General features: G+C 41.9%; 1 protein-coding gene across 3 annotated transcripts in view; it reads right to left on the bottom strand.

The window, feature by feature from the left end:
* Positions 1–353: 353 nt before the first annotated feature.
* Positions 354–19,940, bottom strand: part of LOC126259646 (uncharacterized) — a 288,662-nt gene continuing 269,075 nt past the window's right edge. For 2 of the 3 annotated variants that reach the window (XM_049956576.1, XM_049956578.1), the window contains 2 exons: positions 15,065–15,221; positions 354–1,552 (listed from right to left, as the gene is read on the bottom strand). In XM_049956576.1, the coding sequence (XP_049812533.1) occupies positions 15,111–15,221 (111 nt within the window). In that variant the 3' untranslated portion in view covers positions 354–1,552; positions 15,065–15,110. The remainder of the gene's footprint in view (positions 1,553–15,064; positions 15,222–19,940) is intronic. The other variant, XM_049956577.1, reaches the window with a different exon arrangement.

The following is a 19,940-nucleotide window of genomic DNA, read 5'->3' as shown; positions in this document are numbered from 1 at the left end:
TTTTCAATATTTTCAGCAACATGCTCTCCACCTAATACCTTGAACTCAAGTGTCTAGTTGTAGATATATTAATATATTTATGCTTGCCGCTCAATCTTGTTCTTGAAAGATTGATTTTACATAACAAGTTGATGCTAATTGATATCTTGCTCTTAAAACAAGTTTCAGCCTCCTTATACATCACTACAACCTCTCCCCAACCAGTCTCTCCACACCTTTTGCTGCCAAGCCCTTTCATCTCCTTTTCAGAATGTACAAAATTCTGTTCTCTTAATTTCACAAGAGAAATGCCTTGCTCTGTATCCATCCTTTCAACTTTTAACCTCCTGCTGCCATGTCACCCCCCCCCCCCCTCCCTCCCTTTTGATGTTCTCTCACTAGATTTATCTTTTATTTAAGATATTAATACTGCATTCATCAATTTTCAGTTGTCAAATCATTTTCATGATTATCTGTTTTTTAAGAAAACAAGATCACCACCATTAAACCGTTTTAAAATGAAACAAAGATATTTAACTCTTTCAAACAATATATTTCACATAGATTTATGTGTATAAAATAACAGTTACAGTAATTTTAAACTTACAAAACTATTCTGTCACAGATTGATTGGTCATGACTGAACAAATATGTAACACATACTTTGACAATCCTCTACCATATTTTCAACGCATTATTAACTTCTGTTATTGTAAGTCATCACCAGATAATAGTTGACATTTTAGCTAGACAGTGTTTCTTCGACAACAGAAGCATGCTGCTGCCTATGCTAATCACTCTGCAGATTTGAAGAAGTGAAATAATGAAGGAAAAAAATTTTGGGCATCGTTCCATCTCATTTCCATTTTCAGTAGCATATAAGGACAGCACTCTTATTATTGTACGAGAGTAAGTAGTTTTGGTGTATGTAAATATTTTCACATTTTTCATAGAATAATGTAGTTTTATGCATCAGTAATACTTTCCATACTAACATAAGCTTTCACTAAAAGTCTGCATCTGGTTCACTGTTTCTTTTTAGTTGAATGTTATGGTGTCAGTATCCCATCTGCCAGCAACTGCTGTTATGTACAAATTGTTACATTGTCTGTATGTAGTTCCTATTTCTGTTACTTGTATAGCATCTATGTTCCATGTGAGGTGCCAGAGCATCTCTGACTGTAGGCAGAACATGGGAGACACACATTACACATCCATCGCATTAAAGCCCAAGGCCTTCATACACAGAATGTTTCAAATTTTACAGAACTGGCATAACACAGGAGCATTTGAATTGGAAGTGAATAAAAATAATTGCAGGCAATGGTTGTCACTAGCCTCACTGATTACTACTTTGGTGTATAAAGGTTGCTGCAGGAAAGTAAAAGTTATCCTTACGGTCCTTGTGGACAGTAAAAAGTTTAGGTGGTCACATAGCACCAGACTCCAAAACTGCAACTGCCATCACCCATCAAACTCTGATGTGTCATCAAAGAACATAGAGCAGGATCCAGTCATGCTATTAGAAGATGGCTCGTTCATGTCAAACACAGTTGTTCGCTGACATGGAATTCTGTTAAAGAAAAATTGAGTGGATATCACACATGTTATTGCTAAAAGTTGCATTGAAGGGATCATGATACATTGTGCTTGTTAATAATTATAAACAAACTTTTTTGTTGGTTACTTATGAGCTAGGCTGTTAAATTTGGTGGGAAAAAGTACAGACATTGAAAATATTGTTACAGTTTTTATATAGACATAGCTTTATGGGTCTTAAGCTGTACACTGAATCATCACAAGACTCCTCTGACTTTTACTGGATTTAAAACAGCAGAATCAAGAGACCCTATTAGCAACCTGCTTCAATTGCATATCAGAATCTTTGGATTTGAGACATAAATTCAGGTTAATACTACTATTAATATTAAATGGGTTTTTAACTTTTGCAGTATACAAACAGTTGTTATCACTATCTGAAATCAGTAAAATTACATAAAAGGTTAATATGAAGTAGTAAATAGAAACCTGAGCTGAGATAGTTTTTCCACAGTCATCAGTGTGAGCAGATCAGCATCATTCAGAATACATTGTTAATATGCTTCATAGATATTACTGGCAGTAGTTTTTCTTTCCATTAATGTACAACTCAGTTCTGTCCACCTCCCTTAAGACTGTCCTTCATTATTGAAATTATGGAATATTAGCAATTAATTATATTTTGTAAATTATCAATGAATTAACTAAATTAGGTGTGGCTTCTGAGGCAGAGAGGGAAATAGTAGTAGTTACCGGTGATTTTTTGTCCATTTACTTCAACCAAACACAATATTTCATTGGCAACATACAGGTAAGCAACAGTGTTGGTCAAGTCCAGAAGTGACAGCAATTGAAACATTTGCAGCAATAACTGTATCTAGAAAAGCCAATGTACCCGCAAAACATGTTGCCTGAGAAAGACTACATGGATGTACTGGGAATCCATTTGTTGTACATTATTTATTTGGATTTAGCTCTAATGGTACATAGAAGAATGACATAATTTTGGTGTCTTCAACAACTTATATGTGATTCCAGTTGGTGTTACGAGCACACTCAGTTTGCTGCAGTTGTGACCTTTGCTGAAATTTTGTGATGCTCAACAGGAATACAGTTAACCCAGCCAGGACTGATTTAAAGCACAGGCTTCGGGAGCCAATCTGAGAAGGACGCCAAAGGTGCCCAAGTACAAAATTTCTGTACTGGGCAATAAGTATTGCTCTTCACTGCCTGATCATTTCGTCCAGTGCTACACCGAACAAAATTGGTGACTGACACCGGTCTTAATCTCAAATTCTTCTGATAGTGTTCCTCAGCATTTCACCCTTGCTTCTATGTCTGTCAGAATTTCATTAATTCTTGTGTAGTACTGTCTAGCTCTCTGTTCTTCAGAATCCATCCATGAGTGTATGTCAGTGGAGTTACGTGCCTTTGTGAAGCCCACGAAGGCTACTTCTGTGTTTTTATTCTTCAATGCCCTATATTCTATCAGTTGTTTCAGGATGAATATCTGTTCTATACATGCTCAACCATTCTATATTCTGTTTGACAGTCTCCAGATGTACTTGACATCTGCTCTTCTACTCTCTTGAGGAGGATTCCTGACAGCAGTTTGTAGCTGACCTTTATCAGCAATATTTCTCTGGAGCTGTTTGCATCCATCTTGTCCCATTTCTTATGTATTGGTAGGGCATAAGATGGATGCAAACATCTACAGAGGAATGTCACTACTAAGAGTTTGGCTACAAGATGATGTTGAAACTCCTGAAAAGGTTAGAAGAACAGACAGAAAGTACAGTTGGAGACTAAGTGGGATTTATGAGGGGCAGCGGGTGTATAGAACAGATGTTTATCAGGCAACAGCTGATAGAACATAGGCAGACTACATAAAGCCATATTACTCCATTGGCAGACACTCTGGGAAGGATTCTGGAAAACAGAGGACTAGTGCCATTACAAAAGAACTGTAATGGAAATTCTGACAGACACGAAGGCAAGTGTGAGACTCAGAGGAGCACTATCACAAGAGTTTAAGTTCAACACCAGTGTCAAACAGGGAGAAGCATACACACCAATTTTGTTCAGCATGAAGTGATCAGTCAGTGGAGAGCAATAAATGAGAAAATGGGAATATCAAAGATGCATGTGGGGTACAAAAGGTACAATAGTGCCCAAATGGACTACTTAGCCTTTGCGTAGAATGTAGCCACAGTAAAGTGAGAAGGAAGAAGATGCAAATATACAGCTCGACAACCTAAGGCAGATATCCAGAAGGATGGGACTGGTGATAGCCTACATCGAAACTCAGACACTGAGTATCACTGGAGATTGGGCAATACCTGGTGGCACTGTGCAAAAGGTTGGCAAATTTAAACACCTGGGAGAATGTATAACAGAAGAAACAGGAGCAATGGGGAATAACAGAGAGGATAAAGAGGATGTGGTCAGCTTTCCGTACGACAAGAGATGCATACCATCTTCTTCTTTTTCTTGTGCCTTTGTTCCCCATTGGTGCAGGGTGGAATGGCTATTGACGGATTTGGCATGGTTAGTTTTAGGGGTGCTCGAATGCCCTCCCTGTCAAACCCCATTACCCCCTTCCCTCACCCCACCCCCTCTGCCCCCCAAATCCCTCCCTGTACACTCTTACCCATTCATTGTCCTCGAATTTTGATGCAACACTATACTTGTCTCCACAGTGAGTTACAAATTATTTCAAACACACGCACATTAACTTGTAAATGTTGACAAGACTGTACAACTTGCTGTTGCAGTTGGTGAATAGTATCAATGTGCACTTTACTTTTGAGATGACGCCAGACAGAGAAATCCAGAGCAGTGAGGTCAGATGATCTTGGAGGCCAGATTACACACTCTGCTTAACCTGCACATCTTGGACCATATTGCCTCATTAGATGTCATGAAATGTGCCTATTGCCCATCTTCCATATACCACATTACCTAGCACTCCGTAAGGTATTGTGGACTGTGGGTAAGATTTGAACCAAATTACAGGGTGGCGCACAAAATGTGTTACCAATCGTTTCTTTCACAATTTACGACGCACATTAGATATCCCGCTGGGATCTCTACAGCAGTACCAGAAGAGCTTGGAAAAACAAATGAGTTACGAAATGACGTGTATTTCACGATAATGCCGCTAGGAGACTAGTAAGCAGCAATGGCTGGCAATGGAAGATTGACGACACAGCAACGATCGGTAATTGTGTTACTTTTTCATGTAACGAAAAGCCTTGTTGTGACTCAGAGGCGTTTTCGACAACAGTTTAACACACGATGGGTCCCTTGCAAGAAGACCATCCACAGGTTGTACGATAAATTTGTACAGGAAGGAACAGTATTGGAAGCGAAGCGACCTCGGCCTAAGCCTGTTTGTTCGACGGAGAATATTGAAGCAGTACGAGTTGCTGTACAGAGAAGTCCCAGGAAGTCGTGTAGAAAAGCAGCTGTGCCACTGGTAATATCCAGACGCTCCGTTCAATGCATTCTTAAAAGTTACCCCCATATGTATCCATACAAGATGACCTGTGCGCCGGCCGCGGTGGCCGTGCGGTTCTGGCGCTGCAGTCCGGAACCGCGGGACTGCTACGGTCGCAGGTTCGAATCCTGCCTCGGGCATGGGTGTGTGTGATGTCCTTAGGTTAGTTAGGTTTAAGTAGTTCTAAGTTCTAGGGGACTTATGACCTAAGATGTTGAGTCCCATAGTGCTCAGAGCCATTTGAACCTTTTTTTTTTTTTTTTTTTTTTTTTTTTTTTTTTTTTTTTTTTTTTTTGACCTGTGTACAGAAGCTCACTGAAGAGCACAAGCAGCAGAGACTACTGTTTGCTCAGTGGGCGAAGGATAGGGAAGAAACTCTCAACAACGTTTTGTTTTTCAGACGAGGCGCATTTTCATTTAGACGGTGTGGTTAACAAACATTATGTACGCTTTTGGGCCACTGAAAACCCACAAGTGCTTCATGAACGACAACATTATGCTCCGAGGATTACAGCGTGGGCAGCAATTTCCAGTCATGGACTTATTGGACCCTTTTTCTTTGAAGAAACTATGAACAGCGAGCGTTATTTGAGCATGCTTCGCAATAGCTTCATTCCACAGCTTCTTGCTACTGCCTTGCCCTTCAACACGCAGTGGTTCATGCAAGATGGAGCAAGGCCACATCTACATCTACATCTACATTCATACTCCGCAAGCCACCCAACGGTGTGTGGCGGAGGGCACTTTACGTGTCACTGTCATTACCTCCCTTTCCTGTTCCAGTCGCGTATGGTTCGTGTGAAGAACGACTGTCTGAAAGCCTCCGTGCGCGCTCTAATCTCTCTAATTTTACATTCGTGATCTCCTCGGGAGGTATAAGTAGGGGGAAGCAATATACTCGATACCTCATCCAGAAACGCACCCTCTCGAAACCTGGCGAGCAAGCTACACCGCGATGCAGAGCGCCTCTCTTCCAGAGTCTGCCACTTGAGTTTGCTAAACATCTCCGTAACGCTATCACGGTTACCAAATAACCCTGTGACGAAACGCGCCGCTCTTCTTTGGATCTTCTCTATCTCCTCCGTCAACCCGATCTGGTACGGATCCCACACTGATGAGCAATACTCAAGTATAGGTCGAACGAGTGTTTTGTAAGCCACCTCCTTTGTTGATGGACTACATTTTCTAAGCACTCTCCCAATGAATCTCAACCTGGCACCCGCCTTACCAACAATTAATTTTATATGATCATTCCACTTCAAATCGTTCCGCACGCATACTCCCAGATACTTTACAGAAGTAACTGCTACCAGTGTTTGTTCCGCTATCATATAATCATACAATAAAGGATCCTTCTTTCTATGTATTCGCAATACATTACATTTGTCTATGTTAAGGGACAGTTGCCACTCCCTGCACCAAGTGCCTATCCGCTGCAGATCTTCCTGCATTTCGCTACAATTTTCTAATGCTGCAACTTCTCTGTATACTACAGCATCATCCGCGAAAAGCCGCATGGAACTTCCGACACTATCTACTAGGTCATTTATATATATTGTGAAAAGCAATGGTCCCATAACACTACCCTGTGGCACGCCAGAGGTTATTTTAACGTCTGTAGATGTCTCTCCATTGATAACAACATGCTGTGTTCTGTTTGCTAAAAACTCTTCAATCCAGCCACACAGCTGGTCTGATATTCCGTAGGCTCTTACTTTGTTTATCAGGCGACAGTGCGGAACTGTATCGAACGCCTTCCGGAAGTCAAGAAAAATAGCATCTACCTGGGAGCCTGTATCTAATATTTTCTGGGTCTCATGAACAAATAACGCGAGTTGGGTCTCATACGATCGCTGTTTCCGGAATCCATGTTGATTCCTACATAGTAGATTCTGGGTTTCCAAAAACGACATGATACTCGAGCAAAAAACATGTTCTAAAATTCTACAACAGATCGACGTCAGAGATATAGGTCTATAGTTTTGCGCATCTGCTCGACGACCCTTCTTGAAGACTGGGACTACCTGTGCTCTTTTCCAATCATTTGGAACCCTCCGTTCCTCTAGAGACTTGCGGTACACGGCTGTTAGAAGGGGGGCAAGTTCTTTCGCGTACTCTGTGTAGAATCGAATTGGTATCCCATCAGGTCCAGTGGACTTTCCTCTGTTGAGTGATTTCAGTTGCTTTTCTATTCCTTGGACACTGTGATGGAGTTTTTACACGAGCATTTGACATGCGTATCATTTCACTCAGGTCTCCAAGGCGCTTCAATGACGGACAAAATTGGTCCCCCAATAGTCCAGACCTCAATCCATGTGACTTTTTTCTTCGGGGGTACCTAAAGGAAAAAATTTTCCCGAAACGTCCATGTGATTTAATGGAGCTCAGAAGACTTCTTCTTCAAGCTTGCAGTGAAATTACGGAAGACATGTGCCGTAGGGTAAACACTAACTTCAGTGTTCGTTCGAAGGAAGTTAAGAAACGAAATGGTGGACATATTGAGCATGTACTGAGTTAGAACAAACCTCCATGGACGGCTTTTCATTGTAGTATATGTTCATTTCAGACTGTATTGACAATAAAGTTTATATTCAAAAACAAAATGGTAACATTTCGTGCGCCACCCTGTAAAAGGGGGCTTAATCGAAATGTATAGGTTTCGAATGAATTTGTACTAAGTAGGACAATATTTGATACTGAAGGCAGTGGCGGCTCGAAACCGCAGATTTGAAGTTATCTGGAAAACGGCTCGCTTGAGGACTAGACCTCAGAAGTTAAGCCGCATAGTGCTCAGAGCCAAGCCAATACCTCTAATTCAATCGCACACGAATGTAGGTAGGATTTATCCTTTTTGTTATATCTTTCATCCCCTACTCATTAGAGCAAGACAGGCTGTTGTAGAACGATGCATTTGCTGAATGATTGTCGAAGAAGCACTGTTGGTACACATATCAGCCCCTTGGTTCATCTGGCCGGTCAGCTGCTCCACAGCTGCACGTCTACTCGCCTGTACACATCTCCACAGCTGTCATTCACCTCCGTCATCTATGGCCCGTAATGTACTACAGCTGCTTCGTCGCCGGTTTTGGGTAGTGCCTTTTTGCTGTGCATGGTATACTTTAACCATGGCAGCAAGGAAACTCAGCCGTTTCGGTAATGCTTCCACCCTTGGCCCAGAAGCCAATAATGAAACCCCCGAGGACGTCAGATAAATCACTCCGTTTCCGCATTATGCCAACGACTGCACTGTTTTCCGCTTTATATACCCTCCACTGCTAGTGCTCCCACCTGCCGTCTGTGAGTGGTTATTGCATGTTGACGTCGAAAGTAGCCGGTGGTCACATTATTGTCACTGGATCATGTATTTTGGGCATTGCCATGTATAATAGTTGTGGGGCCGCTGAAACTCTATTAGCAATTATTCTGTAAAACGTACGGGAACGTGTATGACGTTCCGTCTCTCACAATAGTGGAATTCTTATTGGCAACCAAGAGCGTTTCCTCTCATATGGTCAGGAGGTCGACTATCCCTGTATTTTCGATAAGGTTCGTAGATAATTACTTACAGTTTGCTGTGATCCGCGTTTCCTCTCATCTGGTCTGGAGGTCGCACTACCCCTATATTTCCGAAATATAAGTACAATTTAGTATTCCGAACTGAGTGGCGATAGGTGGCCTTTGCAGATGAATCATGTTCCATGGGACAGATAGCCGTGGGCGTGTATGGCGAGATAAGTCTGAGAGCAACACTTTCAGGCTCGAGGAGGGAGCTTTATTCTCTAGGGAATGTTTTTGTGGCATACCTTGGGTGATCTCGTCATTCTGGAAGGCGTAATGGATCAACAAAAGTACGCATCTATCCCTGGGGGACCATGTCAGTTTGTTTTTCCTAGGCATGATGACATCTATGAGCAGGACAATGCATCATGTCACACAGTTCGCAGTGTACGTCCGTGGTTTGAAGAGCACCAGGATTTGTTTAGCGTACTCCCATGGCCACCAAACTCCCAGATTTCAAAACCAATTGAGAATCTATGGAACCACCTCGATCAGGGAGTGCGCGTCACGGATTCTGAACCGAGAAATCTAGCGCAGCTGACCACAGCACTGGAGTCGGCATCACTCCACATCCCTGTCAGTACTTTCCAAAACCTAGTTGACTTTCTGCTGTATATGTTCTTGCAATGGTCTGCACTGCAAAAGGTGGTTATTCAGGCTTTTGACAGGAGGTCACATTAATGTGACTGGAAAGTACATTGTTGTTGTCTTTGGAATGAAGACGCATGTATTAACGCTAGTATATTCTGTGCGAACCTCTTCTTCTTTGTAGCTACGCACTTTGCACCCAGTTGAACATGCTTAATGTAGGCAAGTCTCGGTTTCCCTCTTCAATTTTTACTCCTGAAACTTACCATAATTACCAAACTGACATTTCTGTGATGCCTCAGGATGGGCTTACCAGCTGATTTCTTCTTCCAGCGAAATTATGTCGTAATTTTCTTTTCTCAGCAATACAAGTTAAAAACTCTTCGTTGGTTATCGAATGTACCTGTATAATCTATAGCGTTCTTCTATAAAACTGTCATTGTGTTGTTGTGGTCTTCAGTCCAAAGACTGGTTTGATGCAGCTCTCCATGGTACTCTATTTTGTGCAAGCGTCTTCATCTCTGAGTAACTACTGCAGCCTACATCCTTCTAAATCTGCTTGCTGTTTCATCCCTTGGTCTCCCTCGACGATTTTCACTCCCCACGCTTCTCTCCAGTATTAAATTGGTGATCCCTTGATGCTTTGGAATGCGTCCCACCAACCGATCCCTTCTTTTGGTCAGGTTGTAAGACAAATATCTCTTCCCCACAAACCAAACCAAACAAATATCTCTTATCCCCAGTTCTGTTCAGTACCTCCTCATTAGTTACACGATCTACCTATGTAACCTCCAGCATTCTACTGTAGCACCACATCTCAAAAGCATCTATTCCCTTTTTGTCTAAACTGTTTATCGTCCACGTCCCACACTCACACATGGTTACACTTCAGACTATTACTTTCAGAAAGGACTTACTGAGACTTAAATCTGTATTCGATGTTAACAAATTTTTCTTCTTCAGAAACGCTTTTCTTGCTATTGCCAGTCTACATTTTATATCCTCCCTACTTCGACCATCATCAGTTATCTTGCTTCCCAAATAGCAAAACTCATCTGCTACTTTAAGTGCTTCATTTACTAATCTAATTCCCTGAGCATTACTTGATTTAATTCGACTACATTCCACTATCCTCGTTTTGCCTTTGTTGATGTTCATCCTATATTCTCCCTTCAAGACACTGTCTGTCCCATTCATCTGCTCTTGCAAGTCCTTTGCTGTCTCTGCGAAAATTTCAGTGTCGCTGGCAAACCTCAAAGTTTTTATTTCTTCTCCCTGAATTTTAATTACTACTCCAAATTTTTCTTTTGTTTCGTTTACAGCTTGCTTATTATACATTTTGAATAACATCGGGGATAGGCTACAACCCTGTCACACTCCCTTCTCAACTACTGCTCCCCTTTTGTGCCCCTCGATTCTTATAACTGCCTTCTGGTTTCTGTACAAATTGCAAATACCCTCTTGCTCCCTGTATTTTACCCTTGCAACCTTTAGAATTTGAAAGAGAGTATTCCAGTCAACATTGTCAAAAGCTTTCTCTAAGTCTACAAATACTATAAACGTAGGTTTTATCTTTCCTTTACCTATCTTCTTTCACACCTGTCAACGCCTGCTTTATTTGGGATTGGAATCATTATATTCTTCTTGAAGTCTGAAGGTATTTTACCTGTCTCATTCGTCTTGCCCACCAGATGGAAGAGTTTAGTCATGGCTGGCCCACCCAAGGCTATCAGTAGTTCTAACGGAATGTTGTCTACTCCCGGGACCATGTTTCGACTTAGGTCTTTTAGTGCTCTGTCAAATTCTTCACGCAGTATCATATCTCCCATTTCATCTTCATCTAAGTCCTCTTCCATTTCCATAATATTGCCTTCAAGTACATCACCGTTGTATACACTCACTATATACTCCTTCCACCTTTCTGCTTTCCCTTCCTTGCTTAGGACTGGTTTTCCATCTGAGTTCTTGATATTCATACAAGTGGTTCTCTTTCCTCCGAAGGTCTCTTTAAGTTTCCTTTATGCAGCATCTATCCTACCACTAGTAATATACGCCTCTACATTCTTACATTTGTCCTCTAGCCATTCCTGCTTAGTCATTTTGCATTTCCTGTCGATCTCATTTAGACGTTTGTATTCCCTTTCACCTGCCTTATTTATTGAATTTTTTTATATTTTCTCCTTTCATCGATTAAATTCAATATCTTTTGTGTTAGCCATGGACTTCTACTAGCCCTCATCTTTTTACGTACTTGGTCCTCCGTTGCCTTTGTCATTTCGTCTCTCAAAGCCACCCATTCTTCTTCTACTATATTCATTTCCCCTGTTCTTGTCAGTCGTTCCCTAATGCTCCCTCTGAAACTCTGTAGAACCTCTGGTTCTTTTAGTTTATCCAGGCCATTCCTCGTTAAATTCCAGCCTTTTTGCAGTTTCTTCGCTTTTAATCTGCAGTTCATAACCAAAAAAATGTGGTCAAAGTCTACATCTGTTCCTGGAAATGCCTTACAATTTAAAACCTGGTTCCGAAATCTCTGTCTTACCATTATATAATCAAACTGAAACCTTCCAGTGTCTCCATATCTCTTCCACGTATATAACTTTCTTTCTGTAACACTATTGTTCAAATCTTCTCTCCTTGTCTGAACTGTGAAATGAATTCGTAGCACTTTAATTCATATTCGATGTACGCAAATTTTGCGTTTTGAGAAATGCTAATCTTGCTAACTCGAAAGTTTTCATTTCTTCTCTTTGAAGTGTAATTCCCTTTTCAAATGTCTCCTTTTTTGCCTATACTATTTGCTCAATGTACAGATACAGTATCATACAAGATAGATTTGCTGATATATCAACGCGGACTGTTCAACGTGCCTACGAAGCTCTAAAATTGACAGGAATTTCTGTTGTCAGTGAACGCAGATCCGTGTCAACGATTTTGCGAGCGAACATTGCGAAGAGATATTCGTTTTATAAACAAAAACTGTCTTTTCTTGCTGCAGTGTATTTTATTTCCTTTAGACGTGTCTTGCATTTTACTTTAAAGCATCCTCAGTGGGATAGTTCTTGGAATCGGCGTTTCTTCTCATCTGGTCACATGCTGGAGGTGGCACTTTTTAACTTGACTTACGAAAAATAAGCACGTTTTCATATTCCGAATTTTTTTCTTGACAATTTTCATATTGTTTGCCCTTATTGCTGTGGAGCACTAGTAGTCTTATGTCACTAGTTGTAGATATTTCAATTAAATTTGTAATTTAAAGTCTTAACTTCTGTGAGTTCTGAACTCACAGCATTAATTTCGTTACGCAAATTCTCTTTACTAAATGCGACTGACTTTTCGTCACTGTCAGTAGTTATGTTACTGATTTTGTCTACTTCATTGTTCAATTCGTTGCACTAGATCAGTAAGCCGTTAACCATTATACTCATCGATTTTTGTCCTTCTTGCTTGTATTATTGATTTTAATGATCTCATGATTTTGCGCCTGTGTTTTCTCAAGAACTTTGCTAACCAGTTCAATTATTTGCTTGCATTTTTTTGTCAACGTGGGTCCGAAATTCTTGGGTTTCCGTTTCGATTTCTTCGCGTTTGACTTTACATCCCTCTCTGAGCTGATCTTGTTTTTCATCGAACATCTCAGTAAGCTCGGATCGCAAATTATTGACAGTATCTGTTAACGTGTTCAATTTAGTTTTGACTTTGTCTTGAATTTGTTTGTTTTCCTCCCACATTTCTTTGTTTTCCTCCCGACCAGATTGTAATTGCCTTTGCGATTCTTTCATTTTGTCGTCCATCATTAATTCCATTTCCCCTAATACCTGAGTAGAGACGTTATTATTAACAGTAGTGGTCCCCTTTTGTTGAGTAGCCAACGGCGTTGAACTAGGCTTGGGCAGATGTTTTCAATAAGCATCAATCTAAAAAGAGATGAAAGCTACGATTGCTGATGAGCTTCATCATGCTGCCCGTTGAACGTATCCTAGGTGGGCAGTTATCACAAAAGGATTTGGCAACCTCCATCAAGCATACTTAATTTACATGATTGCATATTCGAAATTGAATTTTGGATATAAATATTTATTAACAGTGGTTGATGTTTATTCCACATACGCATGGGTTGCTGCTCTGAAGACTTAAGGCGGTGATGCAGTTGCAAATGCGATGTAAAAAGATTTCCACAGAAAGCAGGCGAGTTCCAGTACACTTACTAGCTGATCTTCGGAAATAATTCTACAATACTAGTTTCAAAAAGTTAATGCAACATCTCAGAATTAATCATTAGTCCACTTTTTCAAATATGAAAGCTTCCGTAGTTGAATGTTTCAGCAGAACTATCTAGAGTCTTATGTTCAGAAAATTTACTGCTCAAGGCTCCTACAAATTGATTAATACTATACAAGGATTCGTAAAGCAATATAATCACACGAAACACAGGACAATTAAAATGCAGCCAGCGGAGGTGTATAATAAAATCAAAGTGATCGATCTACGCCCTTGGAAACTTAAAATTGGGGATTATGGCAGTATTAGCAAACAGAAGACAGTCTTTGACAAAGGATACACTGCAAACTGGTCAACGGAAATTTTCAGAATACGTGAAGTGCAGTTTCTCAGATGCAGATATTGTTGCTGTGTCTTCCATTTGCAAAATTTGCGAGCTCGCAGGTGAGCTCTTACCTGCCACCTTTTTGGTTTAGTTCCCATTACTGCAAGGGGTGAGGTTCTTGGCTGCTACACTTCGCTCCAGTTCTCCTTGCCGCCGCCACTCTTCTGGTAAAGACGAAGGATAGCGACAGACTTGATCAATCGTGGTACACAGGACGTGGTACACAGAACGAACTATCTCCGTGGTACTTAAACCGAACTTTGTTAGTGGTTGACCAATCGACCTATTTCCGTAGTACACAAATCGAACTAACCTACACTTGCACAACACACTGGAAAAACGACACACGCAAGGTGTCTTTTTTTTACCTCAACCGGCCTAAATGACCCTTTTAATACTTGAACTGATAATTCGTAAGAAAGGGAAGTTAACAACATTCCCATATTAAATTATGCAATTTTTAACCTCTTGTACACACACAGAGAGAAAACTGTAATTGTAAACATTGTGTGTGTGTGTGTTTGTGTGTGTGTGTGTGTGTGTGTGTGTGTGTTTGTGAGTGTACGTAACCGACTCATCTGGACGGCCAGAGCGCGATGACTCAGATGGGTACGGTGCCGTAGCGTACGCGTAATCTCTGAGTATATACGTCTTCAAAGTGTTCCAGAACGAACATAGGTATACTACTGGGATCCCTGGATGGTAGGCGACGGTTTTTTTTTCCGAGGAACCCTATTGATAAAACGTAGAGAACCGACATTTGAAGGTGACTGCAGAATGATTCTACTGCTGCTGACGTACATTTCGCTTAAGGACCACGAAGAAAAGAGAAATTAGGGCTCGTAAGGAGGCATATAAATAGTCGTTTTTCTCTCGCCGTATTTGCGAGTGGAACACGAAAGGAAATGACTAGTACTGATATTGGGTACCTTCGACCACGGACCGTACTGTGGCTTAGGGAGTACGTATGTAGGTAGATGCAGGAGGATCGTGTGAGCTGTTTGTAGACATCTGGTGCCCCACACATGCGGAAAGCTACCTAGAAATTGTCGACTCCATGCCACGTTGAATCGCTGCTGTATTGCGCTCCAAAGATGAACCCGGGAAGGTGATCGTAATGTTTTGGGTCATCATTGTACAGTATATTGCATATACTAGGACCTGGGCTTGACTGATTCCTCCACTAAAGTTACAACTTGGCTTGCCCTGACCAGCTGTGGCGCATTGTTTACTGAGCTATGAAAGAAATGTTTGGATGTCGTGCTGAGGAAGTGGTACAATGCGGGACCTTGGCGCACCTGTGTACAGCAGCCGGCGCCCGACTGGTGCAGGAAGCGGATGTCGTCACGAGGGAGCGGGGGCTGGTGGGCGTGGCCGCCGGCTGGCGTCGTGCGCCGTGTCGCGCTCCACCTCCAGCAGGCACTCCTCTGGTCCGCTCAGCCCGTCCTCGCCGTCCTGTGGACAAGTAGGGCGCCCACGTCAAACAAAGCTAAACACATCCTGTAACTCCGACAGGTGCTCCATTAGGGCACCTTGAGCTCGACGTTGCTTATCTCCTATCCTATTTGCACGTATGTTGTAGTAGGAGGAAACGAAGGTTACGATATAAGGCTCCGCCCACAACGTGTTCGTTAGAGGCGATTACTTGCTAAGCTGCATAAAGAAGGAGCCTTGACAAAGAAACCATACAGATTTAGGAAAATCATTGAAATCTGTCACGATCTTTAACAGATGGACTGTATCTTCAGCGCGCTTCGTTATATGGTCATTTAGCAATCGAGAAAGCGTTACGGAGATGATAGATAAACTCCAGTGGAAGACTCTGCAAGAGAGACGCTCAGTAGCTCGGTACGGGCTTTTGTTGAAGTTTCGAGAACATACCTTCACAGAGGAGTCAAGCAGTATATTGCTCCCTCCTACGTATATCTCGCGAAGAGACCATGAGGATAAAATCAGAGAGATTAGAGCCCACACAGAGGCATACCGACAATCTTTCTTTCCACGAACAATACGAGACTGGAATAGGAGGGAGAACCGATAGAGGTACTCTAGGTACCCTGCCACACACCGTCGGGTGGCTTGCTGAGTATGGATGTAGATGTAGAAGTAGATGTAGACTGAGACACGTTTTCAAGTGCACTTGTAATGTGTGTAAGAGACATTTTCTGTAAACAGCGTTGCATAGCTTCAGTGTACTGAATGAAACAGTGTCACTAAATCACCAAAAGCTGCTGTAGTACTTACTCAGTTACCGATAATCAATTTCCGCTAAGCGAGCATCTTCTAGTCACTGATACCATTGCGTTAGGTTATAGGAAGGGTCCTTGGCGTCAAGAACGTAATTATTGTCAATTGCAGCGCCTGTCATTTATACACTATTTATCGAAAGTTTTCGTACTCCTATTAGTGGACATTAATATGGGGTGTGTCCCACACTTCCCCTTTACGATGACAGACAGTGTCTGAGGTATCTGAATGTCTGTGGAGGAATGCGAGACCATTCTTCCTCAAGAGCCGAAATCAGGGAAGGTAGTGATGCTGGCAGCTGCAGTCTCTAACGAAGTCCACGTTCTAACTCATTAGATAGGTGTTCCACTGGGTTCAGGTCGGGACTCTCGGTAGGCCAGTCCATCTGAGGTACATTATTGCCCACAAACCATTACTTCACAGATGCTGCTTTATGACAAGGATCCATTGTCATGCTGATGGAAAAAAATCGTCGTCTCCAAAACGGTCCTATGCTGTCAAATGTGTTCATATCCAACCGGATTTATCTCAATAAGGGGATCACAACCCAATCACGAGAAACTCCCCGCATGCCCTAACTCCAGTTCCTCTGTACAACACTGTTGGCCCTACACATGATGACAGGTAACGCTCTCCAGGCATACGACAAACCGAAAACCTTCCATCGGGTTGCCACAGGGTATAGCGTGAGCGATCACTACGAATCATCCGTTTCCAACCACCCACTTCCCAGGGCGTCGCTCTTTACACATCAAGCGCTGAATAGAATTGACTACAGAAATATGTGGCTTATAAGGAGTGGCTCGACCATTGTACCTGTAAAAAAATTATATAAAACTTTTTTTAAATGAATATAATCACACTAGTTCAACTACCAGTGATTAATGCGTAAAGCATTTGCTGAACAAAAGATGCTTTACGCTCTTCGTTTATTAGTTTTAGAATAAGTTACCTTTCGCTGTTATCCTGTCCTAGTGTTAAGACGTGTTGTGCCATTTCTTACTCATAAAATTGGGTTAAATAATGAAATTGTTTTTGATGCAGAGCGATTTCGTCTTTTGTGATACCATGGGTCCCAGCTCCTGAAATTCTGAAAAATTATTACTATTATTTTAATTTCACGCAGAGAATTTAGATGGAGGCGATGATCTTCACGGCGACGCTGCTCAACGATAGAGGTACGTCAATGTGTTCATCTTTTTCCTTTCGTGGCGGCTACCGTCAATTTCAATATGTTTGCCGCGACATTCAGAACCTGCAGTCTTTCTTTTCATTGAATTTCGAAGTCCACGCATTTACGTTCTAAGATGAATAAATGCATTTAACTGTAATTCTTTTTATCCAGGCCATGGGGGATGATTGCACTCAAAATGTACGTGCCTCGATCCCATTCGTATGTTTGCATACATTTGAGTGTGTACAAGCGTAACTATATTTAAGACTCATTTCCTACACATTATTAACGCTTTTTTTTTTTTGACCACTCATTCGTGAATGTATGTGCCCTCTTATTTGATGTAGTCAGTCGGCCGTATTCTTTAATAACGTTATTTGTAATATTTAGTGGCTTAGTTTCCACAATTGATCTTTGCCTGTGTTGCAACAGCGCTTCACGCGAAATATTTATTATGCGACATCCACAATAACTTTTATTTCAAAATTTCGACGACCGACTGAATAAAGATTTTTCTAACAATAACAATAGCAAATCATAATAATATAAGAGGACGCGTTACATACCCCATTCTTTTTAACTACCTGCGGACAATCACTGTACCAGGTGTACTGCTGGTAGCAATGTGGAACTCACGAGAAATTCCTTCCTCTAATTCGCGCGACTTTTACAGCTACCCTTCACAAGGTCCGATGATACATGTCCGTCAGTAGATGTGGTTTGCCTGGTCATGGTTTAGCTCTCGTTGTACCTCCGCATTTCCACTTCACAGTCACACCACTAGCAGTACAGTTTTTGAAATATCCTTGATGAATTTGTTAGGCGCAAAAGTGCACGTACTAACTCACTGACCTCCACTGACCGACCCATTATGCTGTCACTACATCTCTACTGCTAACACAACTCTCTCATCCTCCTTTGACACTGGCCGGCCCGCGTCAGATGACATCTAATGGCCAATTCCGCATTACATAGGGGTGTCCAGACACTTTCGATCAGATAGTACACATGCATCCATTACCGTATCCATTCTTCCATTAGTGACTAACTGGACATATTGACAGTCTATTCCATTGTTCCCTATGATGTTGATATATTAGACACTTTCTGTAAGAGAGTAAGTGTACTTATTGGCAGTCTATTTCACTTGGTCGCTTGTAAATTGGAAATTAGTGGCAAGTTCTCTGGGACCAAACTGCTGAGGTCATAGGTCCCTAGGCTTACACACCACTTAATCTAACTTAAACTAATTTACACTAAGGACAACACACACACCCATTCCCAAGGAATGACTCGCACCTCTGACGGGGGCAGCCGCGCGAACCATGGCAAGGCGCCATAGAGCACACGGCTACCTCGCGCGGCTAGTCGCTTGTGGAAATATGTGTAACACGGTGACGCATGTATTATAAGTGACAGATGCTGCAGCTGGTAATAACTGCGTACTTCACGGCAACGAATCATCATCTTAGAATGGATAAACACAAGTCCTGTATGGTTTTCAAGGGAATGATGATGATATAGGTGGATAGCGATCACGCACACTTCTCTACAAATTAGGCTAGAAAGGCTTAGTAATACTGAGGTCTGACGACCATGGCGGCCATAAGAGGTGTGACACTTTGTCCCTGTGCTCACAAAACCAGTCCTGCGACGATGAGATCTGTATGAACTAGGGGTCTTGTCGTCTTGGAACACGGCATCATCACTGGGGAGCAAATATTGTACCACAGGATGGATCTGATCAGCCAAAATGGCCACATAATCCTTGGCAGTAATGAGACCTGCAGAATAATCATGCATCCCATGGAATAACACGATCTGGCTACCTAAATCATAACCAAACTCTCGTCTTGTTTCACTCTTGTCAGCCAGGAGTCTGCATCGTAGGCGTGGCATAGCGTACGAAAGATGTAAACTCGGCCACCAGCTGGAAACAGTGTGAAAAAAGACTGATCCGAACAAAATATTTTCGTCCATTGCTTCATAATCCACTGGTGAGAGGTTTTCGAATTCCAGCTCACCCTGCAGTTCCCCACTTTTGGAGCTCCGTTGGTGTTGTTTTGGTCTTGACAGGTTTGAAGAGTGCAACATCCAGTTCTGCAGTGACTTCTGCTGACTTTTACAGTTGTCAATGACCGTCTGTCACGATCACTCAAAACACACTTTCGTCCTCGTTGTGACTTATCGGATGACGTTTTCTTGTTTTCCCTGTAAGCAGTATAAATCTTCCATACGGTGCCTGTTTAAACACCAGACACTTAAACTATCTTGGTTGCGAGCACCAACAATTTTCCCGTGTTCGAAATCACTTAGCTCCAGCATAATGCACTCACAACTACACAGAACACTGTTCTGGCAAAGACTGACACTTGCAGTGTATTGAGGGCATTTTACACAGGTGCCACTCGTGGTCAGGCACAACAGACTTGGCTAGCAACTGCATCTACGTTCAAACAAGCATTTCTCGGGGTGCTTCCATGTTTTTAACCGACCTCTGTATCTAATATATAGTGATCATCAGACGTTTTTGTTGAAGAGCCAATACTGACGCCTGAGGCCGCATTTGTACGCATCTTATTATTAATTGGTAACCGACATATACTAGTATGTTACGAGCCCCTAATAGAAAAGGGCACGGTACGTTGCCACCGGCCCACAAGTATTGCTCGTTGAAAGTCGGCACCATTGGGAACACTTTGTGTTGATAGGGGTCCCTTTCAAATTACTGTCATCCTCAGCGACAATAAAAT

Source organism: Schistocerca nitens, chromosome 5 (genome assembly GCF_023898315.1).
Source record: "Schistocerca nitens isolate TAMUIC-IGC-003100 chromosome 5, iqSchNite1.1, whole genome shotgun sequence".
Taxonomy (NCBI): domain Eukaryota; kingdom Metazoa; phylum Arthropoda; class Insecta; order Orthoptera; family Acrididae; genus Schistocerca; species Schistocerca nitens.
Note: the sequence above shows the minus strand (reverse complement) of the source record. Positions and strands in the feature narration are given on the sequence as shown.